At 45.1% G+C, this 18,036-nt stretch overlaps 2 protein-coding genes across 9 annotated transcripts in view; one reads left to right on the forward strand and one right to left on the reverse strand.

Moving 5' to 3' along the window:
- The window catches only part of jag1b (jagged canonical Notch ligand 1b), a 205,194-nt gene extending 192,922 nt beyond the window's left edge, over positions 1–12,272 (forward strand). For all 4 annotated transcript variants that reach the window (XM_042433053.1, XM_042433054.1, XM_042433052.1 and 1 more), the window contains 19 exons: positions 709–822; positions 917–1,030; positions 1,135–1,248; positions 1,700–1,746; positions 2,274–2,447; positions 2,904–3,054; positions 4,049–4,213; positions 4,347–4,460; positions 4,611–4,724; positions 4,896–5,009; positions 5,486–5,602; positions 6,408–6,435; positions 6,846–6,931; positions 7,510–7,623; positions 7,717–7,826; positions 9,354–9,593; positions 10,194–10,325; positions 10,574–10,715; positions 11,307–12,272. In XM_042433053.1, the coding sequence (XP_042288987.1) occupies positions 709–822; positions 917–1,030; positions 1,135–1,248; positions 1,700–1,746; positions 2,274–2,447; positions 2,904–3,054; positions 4,049–4,213; positions 4,347–4,460; positions 4,611–4,724; positions 4,896–5,009; positions 5,486–5,602; positions 6,408–6,435; positions 6,846–6,931; positions 7,510–7,623; positions 7,717–7,826; positions 9,354–9,593; positions 10,194–10,325; positions 10,574–10,715; positions 11,307–11,782 (2,666 nt within the window). In that variant the 3' untranslated portion in view covers positions 11,783–12,272. The remainder of the gene's footprint in view (positions 1–708; positions 823–916; positions 1,031–1,134; positions 1,249–1,699; positions 1,747–2,273; positions 2,448–2,903; positions 3,055–4,048; positions 4,214–4,346; positions 4,461–4,610; positions 4,725–4,895; positions 5,010–5,485; positions 5,603–6,407; positions 6,436–6,845; positions 6,932–7,509; positions 7,624–7,716; positions 7,827–9,353; positions 9,594–10,193; positions 10,326–10,573; positions 10,716–11,306) is intronic.
- Positions 12,273–12,612: 340 nt separating this feature from the next.
- The window catches only part of LOC121911514 (SLX4 interacting protein), a 36,309-nt gene continuing 30,885 nt past the window's right edge, over positions 12,613–18,036 (reverse strand). For all 5 annotated transcript variants that reach the window (XM_042433065.1, XM_042433066.1, XM_042433063.1 and 2 more), the window contains 2 exons: positions 15,775–15,881; positions 12,613–15,679 (listed from right to left, as the gene is read on the reverse strand). In XM_042433065.1, the coding sequence (XP_042288999.1) occupies positions 14,890–15,679; positions 15,775–15,881 (897 nt within the window). In that variant the 3' untranslated portion in view covers positions 12,613–14,889. The remainder of the gene's footprint in view (positions 15,680–15,774; positions 15,882–18,036) is intronic.

Raw genomic sequence — 18,036 nt, forward strand, 5'->3', positions numbered from 1 at the left:
TGAGTGAATCATTCATTTTTGATTCATTTGGGACTCACTCATCCTTAATTCACCAATAAAGGAGAAACTACAGGGCCGAGGCTTCCCCCTTTCCCACTCTCCCCCTTGCCCTCCCACCACTCTCTCATCTTGTGCCGCCGCTCAGAAGAAGAATGGCGGGGAGTCAGAGGGAAGTCACGGTGCGTTGGTCAGGTCAACTTAGCATGAAAGATGATTTCCTGGTGGTGGGCTCTGCCGGGCGGGTAATGAGAGTGAGATGGGGGGGGTGGGGGGGGTGGGGGGGGTGGGGGGGGGGTTGGATTTGAGCGGGCTTTTGGGGCAGGGGTGGAGGAGGGTAGGTGATGGGTGACGGAAGGAGTCGACCCCTGGGTGCGTTCTGCTGACAGAGTGGTCTCGGGTGGGAGGGATGACAGTCAGAAGCTGAAATGCATTTTTACATCTGATTTGTTTCCTTGTGGATAGCGAAGAAAATGTCGACCACATGATGTCACAGTGAAATATTTTCATGGCAGCTACAACAGCAGCAAAATGTCAATGTATATGTCAGGTTTTGGCACCCGCCAAAGAAGGCGGGTTTGCACAAAACAGTATAAATTCAAGAGTGTCATAAATTGAGGATAAGATTATCCAAGGGTGGAATTTCCCTTTCGAAATGAGTCACAGGGGTGTGTGCGTAACCTGTCTGCACCACTGTCCTTCTCTCTCTAGCGGAACATGCCTGTCTGTCCAATCCATGCTCTAATGGAGGGAGCTGCTCAGAGACCAGTCAAGGCTACGAATGTCAGTGTGCATCAGGCTGGAGCGGCCCCTCCTGCACCATCAGTAAGATAACACTCAACCTGCACCCTTTACACTTCAACACCACTCGTAAAAAATATCTTGTTGAATAACCAGAATTGACATCTCTCCCACGCAGATATTGACGATTGCTCTCCAAACCCCTGTAATCACGGGGGTACCTGTCAGGATCTGGTCAACGGCTACAAGTGTCACTGTCCGTCACAGTGGACGGGGAAGACATGTTTGATAGGTGAGCCACCTGGCCTCTTTTGCTCTTTCCACCACTTCAAGGCTGTCAACCGCACATGCAAATGCCACCAACCGCCCCCCCTCCACCATTCTCTCCCTCTCTAGATGCCAACGAATGCGACAGCAAGCCTTGTTTCAATGCCAACTCATGCCGCAACCTGATTGGTGGATACTTCTGCGAGTGCGTCCCTGGTTGGACGGGGCAGAACTGCGACATCAGTGAGTTGAAGGCTGTCAGCTGCAGCTGTGGAACGGGACACCTGTCCAGCTTCTGCCTCCTTTTATTTCCTTCTGTTCACTCAGCACAGGCTGAATTAAAAATTATTCACTGCTATAATATGAAGGCATAAAGCAAACAGTTGGACAAGTGCTATGTAAATGAATATGCTGTATCATTATAAGCCCTGTGTGTGGCCGAGGCTGTGGTGATTAGAGGTGGCTCAAAACAATCCCAGGACTAGTTTCACTTGGCAGCAGACAGGATTGCTCAATGCCGTGTTGCACTGGTTCTGCAGCCACGTTATCCAACACTTGCAGAGCTCTGTCTAGCCTCTACAGTGTTTTTAAAGGCCCCTAGCATGGGAAACATAAAGCACAAACTTGTTTTCAAAGACAGACTATTTAGTTGAGTCGTGCAGAATAAATCCTCACATTTGTTTTTCTCGTGCAGATATCAACGACTGCAAGGACCAGTGCCAGAATGGGGGAACTTGCAAGGTACGTGTTGTGTCAGAAACCCATCTACTTTTATCTGGTATCACCGCTTTATTCGCCAGCTTGTGTTTGTTTTAGTGTCTTTTTTGTCGAAGCCCAGGACATTTACAGCGGTTATATAAATAGCTGCTGTAAATTGTTCTCTCCAAACCGACTGTGGAATTGTTGTGGAATTCCTCTCCGAAATCAAATCTGAGGGGAGTGGGTTCAGAGGGGTTTCTAAGGGAGGGACACACAAGTTCCTTGACCACACTAGATTGAATTACCATAAACATTATTGTGTTGAACCCGTGCCAGGAAAATGTGTTGAAATAATTGCGGAGCTGTGATAATGTTCCTCCAAACTTGTCGCTGCCCGCTGCCCCCTCCCCCCTCCCCCCTCCCCTCCCCCCCCTTCAACCCCGCTCTCAGCCTCACTCTTCATTCTGTTCCCTGGTTTGACAGTTTTTGTTTGGACCCCACCCTGTCAAAGCAGCTAATCAAATCTGTGGCTACATGAGGGTTTAACCCTGGTTTTCTCTCCCTCTCAGGACTTGGTAAACAGCTATCGTTGCGTGTGCCCCCCTGGCTTCACCGGCGAGCACTGCGAGAGGGACATCGACGAGTGCTCGAGCTCGCCGTGTCTGAACGGCGGGCGCTGTCAGGACGAAGTGAACGGCTTCCAGTGCCTGTGTCTGGCTGGCTTCTCAGGAAATCTCTGCCAGGTGAGATACGACTCCCACCGCTGTCCCTCGCACAATTAAGCACACATGCGTGAAATCCTCCCTGCTATCATTTAGCATCTTAAGCCTCTTCTCTCCCCCCCGCCCCCTTCTGCCCCCTTTCTGCCAGCATTGCTGTATCTTTGAGTTCGTTGTAAAGTTTTCCTGCCCCACCCTCTTAAATGGCTGTTGTTCCACAGTCCTCCTTTTTAAAAGGGAGTGCTTTGTTGAAGCTGCTCCTGGCTACAGCGGGATACATTCCTCAGCGCTGAAGCCCAGACTCAGAGGACGGCTCCTATGTCTCTGCCTTGTTTTTCCCCTTCCTCCAAGTGCTGTGCGTGTGTTGTTTCCTGGCACAGCCTGTAGGGAGGATGCTGTGGGTTTTGCTCTGTTTAGTGTAGCAGAAACTATGTCAGCTATCAGGTTCACCGCTCTCTATTCAATACCTTTCTACCCTAGCTGGATATCGATTACTGCTCGCCCAACCCGTGTCAGAATGGAGCGCCCTGTTTCAACCTGGCCACAGACTACTACTGCGCTTGCCCGGAGGACTACGAGGGCAAAAACTGCTCTCACCTCAAAGACCACTGTCGCACCACCACGTGTAAAGGTACGTCTCCAGCCTCCAACAACCACAAACTTTTCGCTCTTTGTCTTTTTCCAGAACGTTTCTGAAAGGTGATCTGCGTAGCGTGCTGTAGTGAAATGCTGAATAAGACCAGGTCTTTGCCATTTGCCTGAACACTTTGCCCACATTATTCCCATGAGGGCAATACCTATATTTTAGTTTTCGTGCACTTAAGTTTCTTGGCCAAGGTGAGCAATTTTGTTTTGAGTATAGCTCCCTTGATGAATGCCCCCCTCCATCTCCTCAGCAAAGCTTTTCCAATCATTCTCCCCTCCTCTGAGTTCCCTGAAAATCTGGCAAAAGGCTGATAGCACTGTGTGTGTTCCTGGTAACGACTTGGTGGGCTACCTCTTCTTTTTCCCCCTCAATGAATGTGCACATTTTTCTGTGTGTGCGCGCAAGTGTGCGTGTGTAATTGAGTGAGTGGACCAACCACGGAGTCAGATAGCAGACGGTGAGATTCTCTCAGCTCTTGGCAAGAATCAAGTGATTACTGGGGAGCAAATTCACCCTGCTCTCCTAACCTGATCAGACAGGGGGAAAGGAAGGGATTTCAGTGCAAAGTGAACAGGATCACTCTGAATTGCTTATGAAAGCATAACAGCTTATCACTGTTTCTCCTATCATTCAATTTTTTTTTTTCACATTATTGCAGAGATATACTGTTTTTCACAGGGGAAGGGAATTTTTAACAGACTAGTCAGCATTATTATCTGTCAGAGGCCATTACCCTGATGATCTCTTGCTTAATCTCTACTCACTCTTTTTCTGGGTCACTTGTTGGCTCTCTTAGCATAGACTAGTAGACAGCTGCATACCTCATTTAAATATCAGCAATAAACTAAATTCCCTTCCCTCCATATCACTCGCAAGACACAACCCACATTTTATGATTTGGAATGAACAGTTTGTACAAACAGGCTGCATCAGTTGTTTCTGTCTAACAGCAAGTGTCCCTGTTTCACCTCCTCTGCAGTGATTGACAGCTGCACTGTCGCCGTGGCGTCCAACAGCACGCCAGGAGGAGAGCGCTACATTTCGTCGAATGTGTGTGGACCTCACGGCCGCTGCCGGAGCCAGGCTGGGGGCCAGTTCAGCTGTGAGTGCCAGGAGGGCTTCAGAGGCACCTACTGCCACGAGAGTAAGACCAGCTCACACACACACACAGACAAACAAACAAGATGTTTCAGACCAAAATACAATGCAAAACTAATCATGATACGTCAAAAAAAATCCCAGTCTTACATCTTCTCTGGTCTTTTTGTTTTTCGTAGACATCAATGACTGCGAGAGCAACCCATGCCGCAATGGAGGCACCTGCATCGACAAAGTCAGCGTGTACCAATGCATCTGCGGTGACGGCTGGGAGGGCGATCACTGCGAGATCAGTAAGTAGGACTGCTTGTCCCATGACTTCAAAACAATCCCACACCTCACCCACCTGACTGCTCAACACATGTTTCGACATTTAAAGCCTGTTTGATGATCCGCTTAATATGCCGCGCATAAATCACACCCCTGTCCGACGTCTCCACCAGACATCGACGACTGCAGCACCAACCCCTGTCATAATGGAGGGACATGTCGAGACCTGGTGACTGATTTCTTCTGCGAGTGCAAGAATGGCTGGAAGGGAAAGACTTGCCACTCCCGTAAGATCCATTCTTTGTTTTTTCCACAACCGTGCAGTCTGTCTGTGCAGGCTTATGGTATGTGCTTATGGCTGTATATAATTACCCAATATTCTATACAGTGTGCTTGTTTATTCAGGCTCGTGTGAGCGCACAGCTTAAGCAACTCTAAGATTTAAATACTCCCTCCAGGCGAAAGTCAGTGCGATGAAGCCACTTGCAACAACGGTGGCACCTGCCATGACGAAGGCGACACGTTCCAGTGCAAGTGTTCACCAGGGTGGGAAGGGACAACATGTAACATAGGTGAGTCACACGGTCACGGCGGTTTGGATTATTATTACTTCATATTTACACTCACACACACACATACAAAGAAGAATGCTCTGTGGGAGAGCTCCGTCTTGTCTCAGATATTAATCAGATCTGTCAGGTCCGTGAGGTCCACAAACAGTTTTTATCCCTTCACTCTGTCAACGTTCCCTCTCTTCCCATCTCCCTCGCCCATTTCTCCCTCTCCTCTGAGTGCCGACAGACATCCGCTTAAAATCCCTGATTGCACTGACAATACACTTCAAAGTCGTGGAATGTAGATTCCCTCAGAGAAAAACGGAAACCCGACCAAAAAAAGCCAAAATAACAGCAGTCTCCTGTGACTCTTTAAGGTTTTGGAGCTCTGATTGCACTGATAGTCCTCTTCTTCTTCTTTTTTTTTTTTTTTTTTAAAGTTGGGGCATGTTTACTGACAAAACTAAACTTCTCTGTTAAATTTTTCCTCACAGCCAAGAACTCGAGTTGTCTTCCGAACCCGTGTGAGAACGGAGGTACCTGTGTGGTGACGGGGGAGTCGTTCACCTGCGTCTGCAAGGAAGGCTGGGAAGGTCCCACATGCACACAGAGTAAGTGCTCTTTAAGGGGGAGTGGTGGATGCGATAAAGGTGGACAGTTATTACTATTTAATGATGATAAACCTCCAGCTACCTAGTGCAGAGGTGCAGTCCTGCATCTGATTAAATCTGACTTTTGTTCCTCTCCCATCCCCTCTTGATCTATACCTTTTAAAAAAAAAAAAAAAAAATCTCTTTCCTCTCTCCCTGGCTGCTGCCTGCCATGAGAGGAGAAAGAGGAGTAGGAGGAGGAGGGAGAAAGGGGCTCAAACTCAGGAAAGTGGAGACAGATGTTTCTCCCCCTCGTCCAACACACACCCCTCTCTCCCCTCTCGTCGTTGCATTCCTGTCCGAACAGTGACATGTCGGCTTGTTCTACAGCCCTCCTCCATTTCCCTGGCTTCCCTGCCCTGAGCGCATGTACTCTAAAACATAAATTCCCCGACATTTGTAAAGGGAGGGAGAAACAGCCGGGGTGGGAATCTGGGTGTGGAGGTGTTGTCGGTGGCAGTGGGGAGGGGAGGAGGGGGGTGGGGGGGTGGGGGGGGAGCTGGAACTCATTTTGACGGCGAGAGCCTACTCGCTTGTTTGCTCTGTGTTGTTAATAAGGCGGAGTAACCAGGCGGCGCGGCGTCCAGGGCCAGGCCCGACCGGCCCAACACGCCTCTGCACACACAAGCTCAGACGTGCTCTTTGCTGTCATGTACACAAAACACTCACATACATGAGAGAGAAAGAGAAAAGGAAAACACCACGCTCACTACTTTCTGTCTCTATCTCCCTCCCTCCCTTTCTTTTTTTTTTTTTTCTCTTTCAGATACCAACGACTGCAGTCCCCACCCATGGTAAGTGGAAGCCAAACATTTCCTGTATATTTAGACAGATGTAAACAGGGTGCTCCTTCTGTATCGTAGTTTCTCACCTGCAGGCTTTCTCTCTCGCCGCCTCTCTGCTGAGAACCAGGCATACACCCTTTCCCTGTCATTCCTGGGATGCAATCAGCTAACCCTCTCTTTGTGAACTCCCAGGCGCGACTGTATTTAACCACACACCACTGGAGCTCACTCCCAAACCCATGCGCACTTGTCCAATAAAAAGAACAAGTCTGACTGCCTAAATTGCCTATGAAAAATGGTTATCATAAGTTTAATGTTGAGAAAATGTCAGCCTGAAATAGATAGATGTCCGGCTGTAAAAATAGCCTGGGGGTATCCAAGGGGGCAAGTCTCACCCCCCCCTTTTTTTTTTTCTGCAGCTACAACAGCGGAACCTGCGTCGACGGGGATAACTGGTACCGCTGCGAGTGCGCCCCGGGCTTCGCGGGTCCAGACTGTCGGATCAGTGAGTATTAACCCTGACTCCCGCTCCTCCCTGATCCCTGGTTGAGCCGTCGGTTAGAGCAGGCCCGGGCCGCGGGAAGGTCTAGCCAGCCAATTATCTGTGCGTTGGGCTGTAGGCCAGGCTGAGCCATGTCGGTGTCACTCCACCGGGCCCTGCTGCTGTCCCCGGGGGAAACCGGCTTAGCAGGCCAACAGCTAATCAGCCATGCTCTCTGACACTGATTACACAGATTGTTTTCCCTCTTAAAGGCTTTCAGATGGCCACATTCTTTCCCATTGCGAACCCTTTGTTCTGCTAAGTCCAGCCTTTAGCTCCTGCATACCTGCTAATGATGCTGCTTTTAATAAAGCTGCATGGGGCAAAAGTGTCCAGGGTTGATTTAAAGCAAGTTTGCTTGTTTTTTATTAACTGCTGTGTATGTGTATGTACTGTTCAAATGACACATGACCTCAGTGAATTTAGCCTAGGAATTATATTTGTGTGCAGACTGCTTAATCCAATATTTGTGTGCTGTCTGGCTGTGCTCTTTATTATGTAAGGGAGCCATTTCTTACCTCTTGCTCATCCCTCTGTGCCAGATATTAATGAGTGCCAGTCCTCTCCATGTGCCTTTGGCTCAACCTGTGTAGATGAGATCAATGGATATCGCTGCCTGTGCCCACCAGACAGAACTGGACCCCACTGTCAAGAAGGTATTAGTCTTCACTAGAAGATAAAGGATACATCCACGTAACAAACACACTATTTGTGACATATATCTAATGCTGTGGTTGTATTTAACACAGTGACAAGAAAACCTTGCTCTGTTAACGGACACGTCACCCCTGACGGAGTCAAATGGGACGAAGACTGCAACACTTGCCACTGTTCCAATGGGAAAGTTGTGTGTACAAAGGTATGTCAGGAAATTTAAACTAAATGTAAGCATGTATTTCTGTACAGCTGCTTAGCACGTTATTTACCAATGGTAGATGGGCTACGAAGAATAACCGTGCAGTAGTTACAGACTCAAAGATTGTGTGGGTGGTTGAGTCTTGAGAGAATTCAGGTAGGGCCATGTCGGGCCACAACAACACTCATGTGTGTCATGGGGTGGAGTTTGCTTGGGAGTGTCAAATTCTATACAGAGATGATGCAATTTGTTTTGAAAAGAAACACAATGGCACTGTTAGAAATGGGTGTCAGATGCCAGTTTGAATCTCCCAAAGTCACACTTGGTGAAGATTCAGTTAATATACAGTAGAGGCCTGAAGTGCCGCTATCATAATCATGCTTGTCTAACCGTTGGTTGGTGAACAATGGTGCTTCTCTGATACTGCTCCCCTCAGGAGGAAAATGCATCATTGGATGAAAATGATCTAGGGATGTGAGGTATAGACTACTATGTTCATATATAGCCTGATGATGTCTGAAACATAGTCTGATGGGAAAAGGTGTGTGTTTTTACTGTACTTTTGCTAACATTAGCTTGTGTATTATATGTTTATTACAGAAGTATATGGCTAAAGTGCACATGGGATAGAAATGAACCAATACAAAGCTACTAATAACAAAAAATGGGATCTTAATTTGCTCACAACCTAGGTACCAACCAAAATGCTGGTGCCTGAGTAGAGCTGCAATGATTAGCCGATTAGTCAATCAACAGAAATTAAACAACTGTTTTGATCGATGATTAATCATTTTCATTTTTAAAGAAAACAAATCCAAATTCTCTGATTCCAGCTTCTCAAATATGAATATTTTCTGGTTTATTTAGTCGTTTTTGATAGTGAACTAAATATCTTTGGGTTAGAGTTGTTTATGTGGACAAAAGAAGACATTTGAGGATGTCACCTTGGGCTTTGAGATAGTGATCAACATTTCTCACTATTTTCAGCCATTTTATAGACCAATCAATTGATTGATAATGAAAATAATCATTAGTTGCAGCCCTATACAAGAGCACTGTCAAGTACCAAAAGCTTGCATTTAATTTTTGGTCATCAAAATGATTATAATTCATCTTGACTGAGACATGAATGTCTGTACTAAATTTCATGGCAGTGCATTCAGTAGTTATCAAGACATTTCACTCGAAACCACACAATGTCGATAGGAAAGTTGGGATCACCAAATTACATGGTAATCCATCCAATAGTTGTTGAGACATTTCAGCCTGGACCAAAGTGGTAGACCGACCGACCAACAGACATTGCCATCCATAAAGCCACGCCATGGGTTTTGTAGAAAGTCATGATCAAAGTAAAGTATTTAAAAAAGCTTTGTTTTGGTATTGGTACCCAATAATCATACCCAGCCTAGTCCTATTAACATATATTCCATGGTATATAAATATCTTTGTAATCATACATGAACATCTCAATGAAAGAAATATGACATGATCTCAAAACTGTTTCCATTTTCATATTTTTCTCTCCAGATGTGGTGTGGCCCTATGTCGTGCCACCTGGGTGCTAAAGGTCGAGGCGGGTGCCCTTCAGGCCAGAGCTGCATCCCCATCAAGGAGAGCCACTGCTTTGTGAAGCCCTGTCTCGGCCTCGGAGAGTGCTGGCGCTCCAACCCTCCCCCGACTCCTACCAAATGCCACCCCAGCTCCAGTTACCAGGACAACAGCTGCGCCAACATCACCTTCACCTTCAACAAGGAGACCATGCCTCAAGTGAGTTACCTAGGCACTGAGAGATTGAATTAAAGGGTTTTGGGGTCATTTTTCATGCCTCTCCTCCTTCACCGCCCTTAATTGAATAGGAGCAGCAAACTGTGAAAGATCAGGTTTTCAAAAGTGCTCAACCATCCCTCCCGGGCAAAAAGATTCCCAGTCAAGAACCCTGAACAATTCAGTCATGTATTAAAATGTGTTCCAGGAAGAAAATTGTGGGGATATTTCTCTCTCTCCTCATTGTATCCAAGTTTTGGTGTTCCTGAGAATCAGGCACTTGCGAGTCATGCCAGTCCCCTCTTAACCCGACCGCACTGTAAGATTAATTTCAGGATCATATGGATTTGAGCTAAACAGGACCACTGGCGACTCTGTCACCACACAGGATCATCACTCGCCAGTTGCCTAACAAGCATGACAGCAGATAGTGACAAGCATATGGTTTTTAATCTAAATGAGGGGGATCCCACCCAGATAGCATGTAGAACCTTCTGCCAAAATGGAGGTCTAGCTCCCTTTTTTATTTTTTTTTCCCTTCTTGATTGCCCTCTATTTTCCATGTGCATTAACATTTGCTTCATTTCTTTCCCCCTCGTCTAGAGCTTGACTGTAGAGGATGTTTGTAAGCAGCTGAGGCGCTTGTACGTAGTGAAGAATTTCTCCTTGGAGCATTCTGTGTCCATAACCTGTGACCCCTCATACTCAGCCAGCAACGAGATCCACGCCTGCATCGTAAGTACCTCATCCCACTGTCATCCAAGTCTGCCATATGTTTGTCTGCCTCTGCTAATGCATACTCAAAAAACCCTCTTTGATTTATAGCTGGCAGCATGCACTCCTAGCAGCATTAAGACATGCTCTAATGGGATATGTGGTGTATATATATTTACATATACTGAGCAAGTAAACACAACCAGTGGCAGACAAACTTAAACCTGAACCGACAGAGTCAAACCTCACTTTCTTTTTGGTACCTCTAGTCTACTGAGGACCATCGTTTGGACCGGAGCCCCATTAAAGAGATCACAGACCGAATAATCGACCTGGTTAGCAAACGCAACGGCAACAACACCATCATCACCGCCATCGCAGAAGTGCGCGTGCCAAGCCCCAGCAAAACTGGTATGAACCGCCTCCAATATCTTGCAATGCTTTCCAGACTTGCACACACTTGCATGTGAAAAAAATGGGTGGGAGGAGGGTTTTTTTTGTGTGAAGAGATCAGATGAGATAGAGCCAAGCCCTGACTATGACAGCGGTACGGTGTACCAAAGAATGCATGTACATGTATGAAAAATAATTCCTAAACCTCCCACACAACTTGGGCCGCCCATGTCTGCCATCTGATGGCAGTTGTAATGGAGCTTAAAGAGAATCTAGCCAGGATTTCAATGGAAAGAGCAGAGCTGCTTGGCTACGTGGCTTTAGATTGGCTCGTACTGTGACTGGCTGGACCCGTAGTAAGACTCCTGCATGTGTCTACCATTCATCAACACGGTGACAGCAGACTGCCGCCACAGCCAAATAGAAGCCTTCTCCTCCCCTGTGTAAGGGCTCAGAGGTCAGGTTGCACTGGCAAAAGCATGCTAATGATTTAGCAAGCTTGGCGTGGTAATATAATAAAACCTGTTTATTATTTAACTGGGACTTCATTTTTTTTAATATCTGTGGCACCTCATTTACCCTTTTAACTGTCTTGTTTTCTTTCCTCAGACTACCTAGTGCCCCTCCTCAGCTCCATCTTCATTGTCATCTGGGTCCTCGTGCTGGTCTCCATCTTGCTGTGGTGCATGCGTCGCCGGCGGAAACAGAGCAACCACAACGGCACGACGGCCGCCGGCTCCGAGGACAACACGACCAACAACGTGCGGGAGCAGCTGAACCAGATCAAGAACCCTATAGAGAAGCACGTGGGCCTCACGGTGGCCATCAAAGACTACGAAAACAAGAACTCCATCATTGCCAAAATAAGGACAAATCATCCCGAGGGGGATGAGGACGACAAGGAGAGGCACTTACAGAAGGGCCGCTTTGCCAAACAGCCAGCATACACACTGGTGGAGAGGGACGAGAAGACGCCCATCTCCAACCCCAACTCCACATCCAAACATCCAAATTGGACTAATAAACAGGACAACAGAGACTTGGAGACAGCAAACAGCATAAACAGGATGGACTACATTGTATAGCAGACAGCTGTGTTGCTGTGCAACCAAGCCTTATGCCTTCACACCCCGGTGGTGGGTGAAACGGGGGAGCTTTGGCATGTGTAGTTAGTAAACTGTCGTGTCAGTCGTGACCCCACAGTATTTTCAGATATTCCCCGTGTTAATTTAAGTTTTGACAAGCTGGCTTACACTGGCAGTGACAGTTGCTTTGGTTGGCTGGAAACACAAGGCACTGGTATACATTTCACTGTAGAACTAGTTGCAAAAGTGTCCTATGCATTTCACTTCCCTTTTTTTTTTTATTTAGTGGACACATGGAAGGGGCTCCTGGTGTAATTGTTGTACAATGACTAAAACTACCCGACGTGTTCAGCACTAGAGCTAATTATTTTTAGTATGTGTTTGAATTCTTTCTAGTTCTGTTTGGAGAAAGTGCCTTTTCAGTTTTAGACTTCAGCAACTGTCAAATAAGAAAAAAAGATCAACTTTATTATTTATTTTTATTTTTGGGGAGGGGGGGGGGTTGGAGAGGGGGAGGGATGGGTTCAATGTCAGCAGTTGCTGCCAATATGAAGAATTTATGTGTCGATTTAGAACATGTAGATATGTACATTTTTTTTATTAATCATTGTGTATATTTGATTTATTAACTTAATAATCAAGAGCCTTAAGATATCATTCCTTTTTATTTATATGTTCTGTCTAGTTTGAAGGTTTTGATAGCTGTGGAAGCCTACCATTTCTTTCAATGACTTAATTTTTTTTTCTCTCCAACGCATTCTATAAAGCCAAATTTCAAAGAAGACAAAGGATGGGCACTTTTGGCCTGAAAGAAATTTTTTGTTTGTTTGTTTTTCCTCACATTTGACATTTCATTATTTGTTGCCAGGACCTTGATTGAAGGCAAGTGAGGTTAGGACAACAAAAGATCACGGCTGCTTTTAGGGATGGACATGGTGGCAGACATATTGCTTGCCACTAATGGATTAAGGGAACAAAATCCTTTAGCAGCTTCAGTTTAACCCATTGACATATTTCAAAGGCTGTCAAAATCCACCAACGTGCAAGGCGAGTCACATCAAAACGACACGCCAGAATTCCCATCTGCTTTAGTCAGCATAATATCATAAGCTAGACCACGAGTACTTGAACAGTAGGGGGGCAATGGGAACACTGTAGAATCAGATAAAATACACTGCCTTGCTCCGCAAGAGTCTGCTTTGTTTCTGTGCACATTTGTTTCTTTTTAAAATAAGGCTCTTAAAGACAAACATGTTTTATCTCATTTGTTAACCCTTTGAGATCATGGCAACATTTTGTCCTATTTTTGACTTGTTATGAACTTGAGAATTATGTGTTGATCTGGCAATATATTTTTGAAAGTCATATTTATTAAATATTTTGTATGAAAAGAGAATTAAAGTTGTCTTTGTTCTGGAGAGCGAGTGAAGAGTCTCTGTGATGCATCAAGCCAAACATGTCGGAGCACTATGAAAGGTTTCTCAGCAGCTGGCGTGGGAACCGCTGCTGGAAAGACATCATAGACTTCAAAAAGGTCCCTGTCCAAATGTGTTTACAGATGATTACGTTGTAGCAAGCCATCCTTGTATTAAGTCAATCCTGAAGACAAAAATACCCTCCCTCCCTCATGATCCTCAGACAATGTTGTCCTTGTTGGTCTGGTTTAAGAAGCAGACTTAACTAAAAACCTTTCAAACTAGCAGGCTTGAGAAGCCTTGTGGAGTAGAGTTGAGCTGATCTTAAATCGTACTTTTGAACAGAATCTGTTTAAAAGGATTAACGCCGAGGCAAAAGATTATCAACACCTCTTGAGAACGACCTTAAACATGTTAGGACTTAAAACACTTGGGTCACTTTCACTATTGTCTCCTCCTTGATAAGAACGGAATTGGCTGCTGCGAGTGACTCATCTCAGATTACACCCGCTAATACTGAGGGAGAATGGGAACAGAGAAGCAGGCACTGGTTTATTAGTAACATCACTGTTGTTGGACAGAATTTCACTGTCAAATTGCCATGACCATCATTCAGTCTGGACTGTGTGAGAGCAAAACATTGTGCAGAGATCTACTTGGTATTTCATGCTGGTTGCTTCCCCAAAATTATCAGCCTATTTACATATTTCCACAGAGATTCGGAGATTTTTTTCCCTGGGAAAAACAAATTTATTTATATCATAAAATGTCTTTCCAGTAGAATAAAAATAAATCAAGAGTAATGTAATGAGACAACATTAAATCATCAAGTAAAACATCTTGGACTTTGAATGGGGGCACAGTATGAGTGACTGTTGGCCCCTGGTTACCCCACACTCTCTCTGGGCCTGGGCCAATGGGGTGAAAACTCTCACAGAGACTCTCTGAATCCTAACAGTGTCAGGGTGTCGACAGAAGCTACAATTTAACCTGTGTAACTGTAGATGTCCTGCTATTCCCAAATAAAACCACTAATATTTCAATACTGATCATGTACCAACACATACTTGGTTCAGGTTCAACATACAAGCTCTATAATATGCTCAAATTTAGAGATACATTTCAGGTGCTTAGCATTTAAGTACTGAGAAAATTGTCTATGAATGAAATCTAACTACGAAAATACATTTTTGAAAACAGGGTGATGAAATAAATCTGGAAACAGCAATCAATCAGACCAGAGCTTCAGCAGGGAAACTGGACAGTTTTCAGACATGTAGGAGCCAGTGTTTCAGACTGAAAGCCATGACGTACTGCATGGCTCCTGCCTGTCTGAAATCCCCAATCTTTAACACAAAACCAAATCTAAACTCCAATTAAAGGTTTTTGACTTTCATTTGCAAGCCTCTCTTGACCACCACTACTTATGGGTGGAGGCAAAGTCTGTTTCAAGTATTTGACAAAGCGTAACTCAAACGCTCATGTATCAGTTGCCATAATGTGTTCAGCATTTGAGCTGTGTCTGTGTGTGCTCCATGTACAGCATATGTGAGAAGAATACATATTAAAATGTGACGTGTGTACAAATACAAGGCATCTGAGGAGACTGCGAGGGGTAAACATGTAGCCTGACACAATATCATCTGTATCTCTGTGGCGTCAGGCATCTTTACTGTAGCTTGTCTCTCCCCCTCAGGACCTCTTCAGTCGTCGTAATCTGGAGGTTCTGGGCACATTTTCACTCCCCTCCTCTCCGAGTGTGGATCTGGAACTAATAGAGGAGCCTGAGGATGCAGGCTTGACAGATAGGCCCCTCAGACTTGCGGCCAGCCTGTTTTGGTTTGTCTGTGCCGTGTTATTGCTTGTGAGGGGGAGCCTCTGGGCCCGTTTCCCTGGAGTAAGCAGCTCTACTTCCAGTGTGGTTTTCTTGCACTCGGAGACTGGGAAAGCCTTGGACTCTGCCTTGGCTTCGACTGGAGGAAGGGGCGGCAGAAGAAGAAGGTCATGCTTGGATGTTTGTGTGGAGCACTCAGTGGAGTGAGTTTGCATTGTGGCTGGAGGACTTCCAAGGCATGTCCTCTTGGACCTCTGTGGGTGAGGGTCTTCCCCTGCATCGCTCGGCTTATACCTCTTGCTCTTACTGGTCTCCTGACTGATTTCATGTTGGCAGAAAACTACTGAGGCTCCATTTGGACTGATGCTGTCTGGAAGACAATTCTCAGCCTGCTGCTGCTGGGTCAGACCCTGCTTTCGAGTTGTCCCAATCTGAGCCACGGCCTCACTGGCACTGGAGCAAGGCACCTGGTGCTCTGCCTCTGGGAGGAACTTCTGTCCAGAGCTGGAAACAGTCTCTTTTGGACTTGATTCCGATTCTCCAGCTCTATGTTCCCCTCTTTGGTCTTTGGGAAAGGCTCTCTGGTCAATTTGCTGCTCCCCCAAACTGGAACCATAGAGCTCTCGCTGGACACCAGCTTGTTTGGCTCTGAAAAAGTTAAAAGGATGAGAGGATATGAACAGATACTTGAGTGTCCTGTCTGACTGGCGGGGTTGGAAAGTTCTGCATTAGATCATACTTACATCTTTTGAAGCACAGTCTTCTTTGTTTTTGTGGGGCTGTTTAAAGGCTCTTGGGTTTCTCCCACTCTGGAAAAATATTCAGATCGGCTTTGTTCACTCAGCTCAGTCTAGAGAGGACAAACAGAATCGGTGTAAACAAAAAATATTATTCCTGGCATCCCGTGGAAAGGTTTGGCTGCACAGCAGACTGCTGTCATCATCTGGCATTGTCGGACATTAACAAACATTCACTAGACTGCTGTAAAAATGATAATATAATGAGTACAATTAGAACACAAAACAACCCAATATGATAAAGGGGATTTTGCAGCAAGTTTATACAAATGTATTGTCTTTTGACTCTCCTGAATTCCAGATACGCTGTCCTCTATTCATGCACCTCACTATTTAATCATCTAACTTCAGGCAAACCGTTACAATGAACTATGATATAGTCGAATAAGAATGTTTGCTATTATGCCTTTAGAGACACTTACTAACACCCCAGCTGGCACAAAGAATTAGTCCCCCACTTAAATCTGTCCAAAGGAACCACCTCAAAGGCTTCAGAAAATAATCACCAGGTTGTCATAGTGTGACGTGCGTTTCATAGGCTCCACTGTCTGAGGCTCATAGTGATGCTTAGTGCCTAAGGCAGAAATGCTAGAGTGAAACCATGTTGACAAGTTAAAACGGCGATTAAATAAGGCTCATTATTAGGATGATGGAGCAAGGCAGAGGAAAAATACAAGGGAAACAGAGCGATGGAAAAATGCAAATATTGGGTAAAAAGCATCTAAGAGGCCAGAGGATAATAGTTAAAAATGTTAGAAGTACCCTCATGGTTAGTAGACTGTAGCAGCACTTTGACTTGTGGGTTCACTGGATTTAATGCAAACAGGCTGGAAAAATCTGGACAGGAAGGGGCTCTTTACTCTCAATAACTCCTATTTTTGAAACTGTCGTTGAACAAGGCAGTATGACTGTGGAAGGCTTCACGTAGGAATCCTTATTTGTGTAAAACCCTTACTCCATATGCCACTATACACATGAGCTCTTGCAAAAAATCATATTTTTAGTGGGTTAAAATGGTTAACTATGGGTTAAAAGTTCAATATAACCACATATTTTGAAGTCTTCAGTATCAATGATGTGCAAGGCACTCTCTGAGGCAGAACACGGAGTGAGCCAAAGATTGGATCTCACCAACGTATGCCCTCAACAGGCCACTAATTAAGGGTAATCACTGGTCTTTTCCTTGGCTGAGCCAGAACAGACTGTGGATTTATGGGTGGACAAGAGACGCTGGTGGTAAATTGAGCAGAACTTAAAGGTTGAGAGCCTGTCAATTTATTGTAAAAAAAAAAAAAAAAAAAAAAAAAGTTGGTGGGAGAGAGTAGCTCTGGTTTAGAAAATGAGCCAATATATACATGTTTCATCAGAATAAGCATTGAGTTTCAAGATTTGAGTGACATTACTACTAAAAATACTAAGTTTACAGCCATGCTAGTTCTATGAAACTATGTTTAGGAACAGTTTAGCTTTGAGCTAAATGCTAACACCAGCATGCTAACATGCTCACAATGACAATGCTAACATGCTGGTGTTTAGTAAGTAATGATTACCTTGTATCATCATAGTTTAACATGGTAGCATTAGCAGTAAAAACAAAGTACTGTGGCTGATGTGAATGTGAGCTCTTGAGGCATTTAGTTATGTAAGTTTTGTGGAAATCCATCCCATAGTTGTCGAGACATTTCACTCAAAAGCACAAATGTCAACCTCATGATGGTGCTAGAGGAAAAAGTCAGGGATCACAAAGTCAGTAGGATTCATTCTTTGGGGACAGTTAATGTCTGTACAAAACCTTGTGCCAAGCCATAAAGTACATGTTTACATATTTCAGTGGATAAGTTACAACAACAACCTGCTGGTGGCACTAGGTGTAAGTCAGTGAATCACCGACAAACATTTAACTAAAAAACAAAAATGTCAACTTCATGGTGGCACAAGAGGGAAAGTCTGGGAAAACCAAAGCCAGATGGCTTCATACAGTGGGGAACATGCATGTCTGTACAATTTCATGGCAATGCATCCAATTTTTGAGATATTTCAGTCTGGACCAAAGTGGTGGATCGATGACCAACTAACAAACCGGCATTGCCATCCCTAAAGCCACACTGCTAGCATGGCTAAAAACACTCTATAGACTATAGCAGTGGGAAAATACTACCAGACAGAAGTTAAATCTGGGAAAATTCTAGGTTGTGGCCGCTATGTTTA

This window comes from Thunnus maccoyii, chromosome 14 (genome assembly GCF_910596095.1).
Source record: "Thunnus maccoyii chromosome 14, fThuMac1.1, whole genome shotgun sequence".
Classification (NCBI taxonomy): Eukaryota; Metazoa; Chordata; class Actinopteri; order Scombriformes; family Scombridae; genus Thunnus; species Thunnus maccoyii.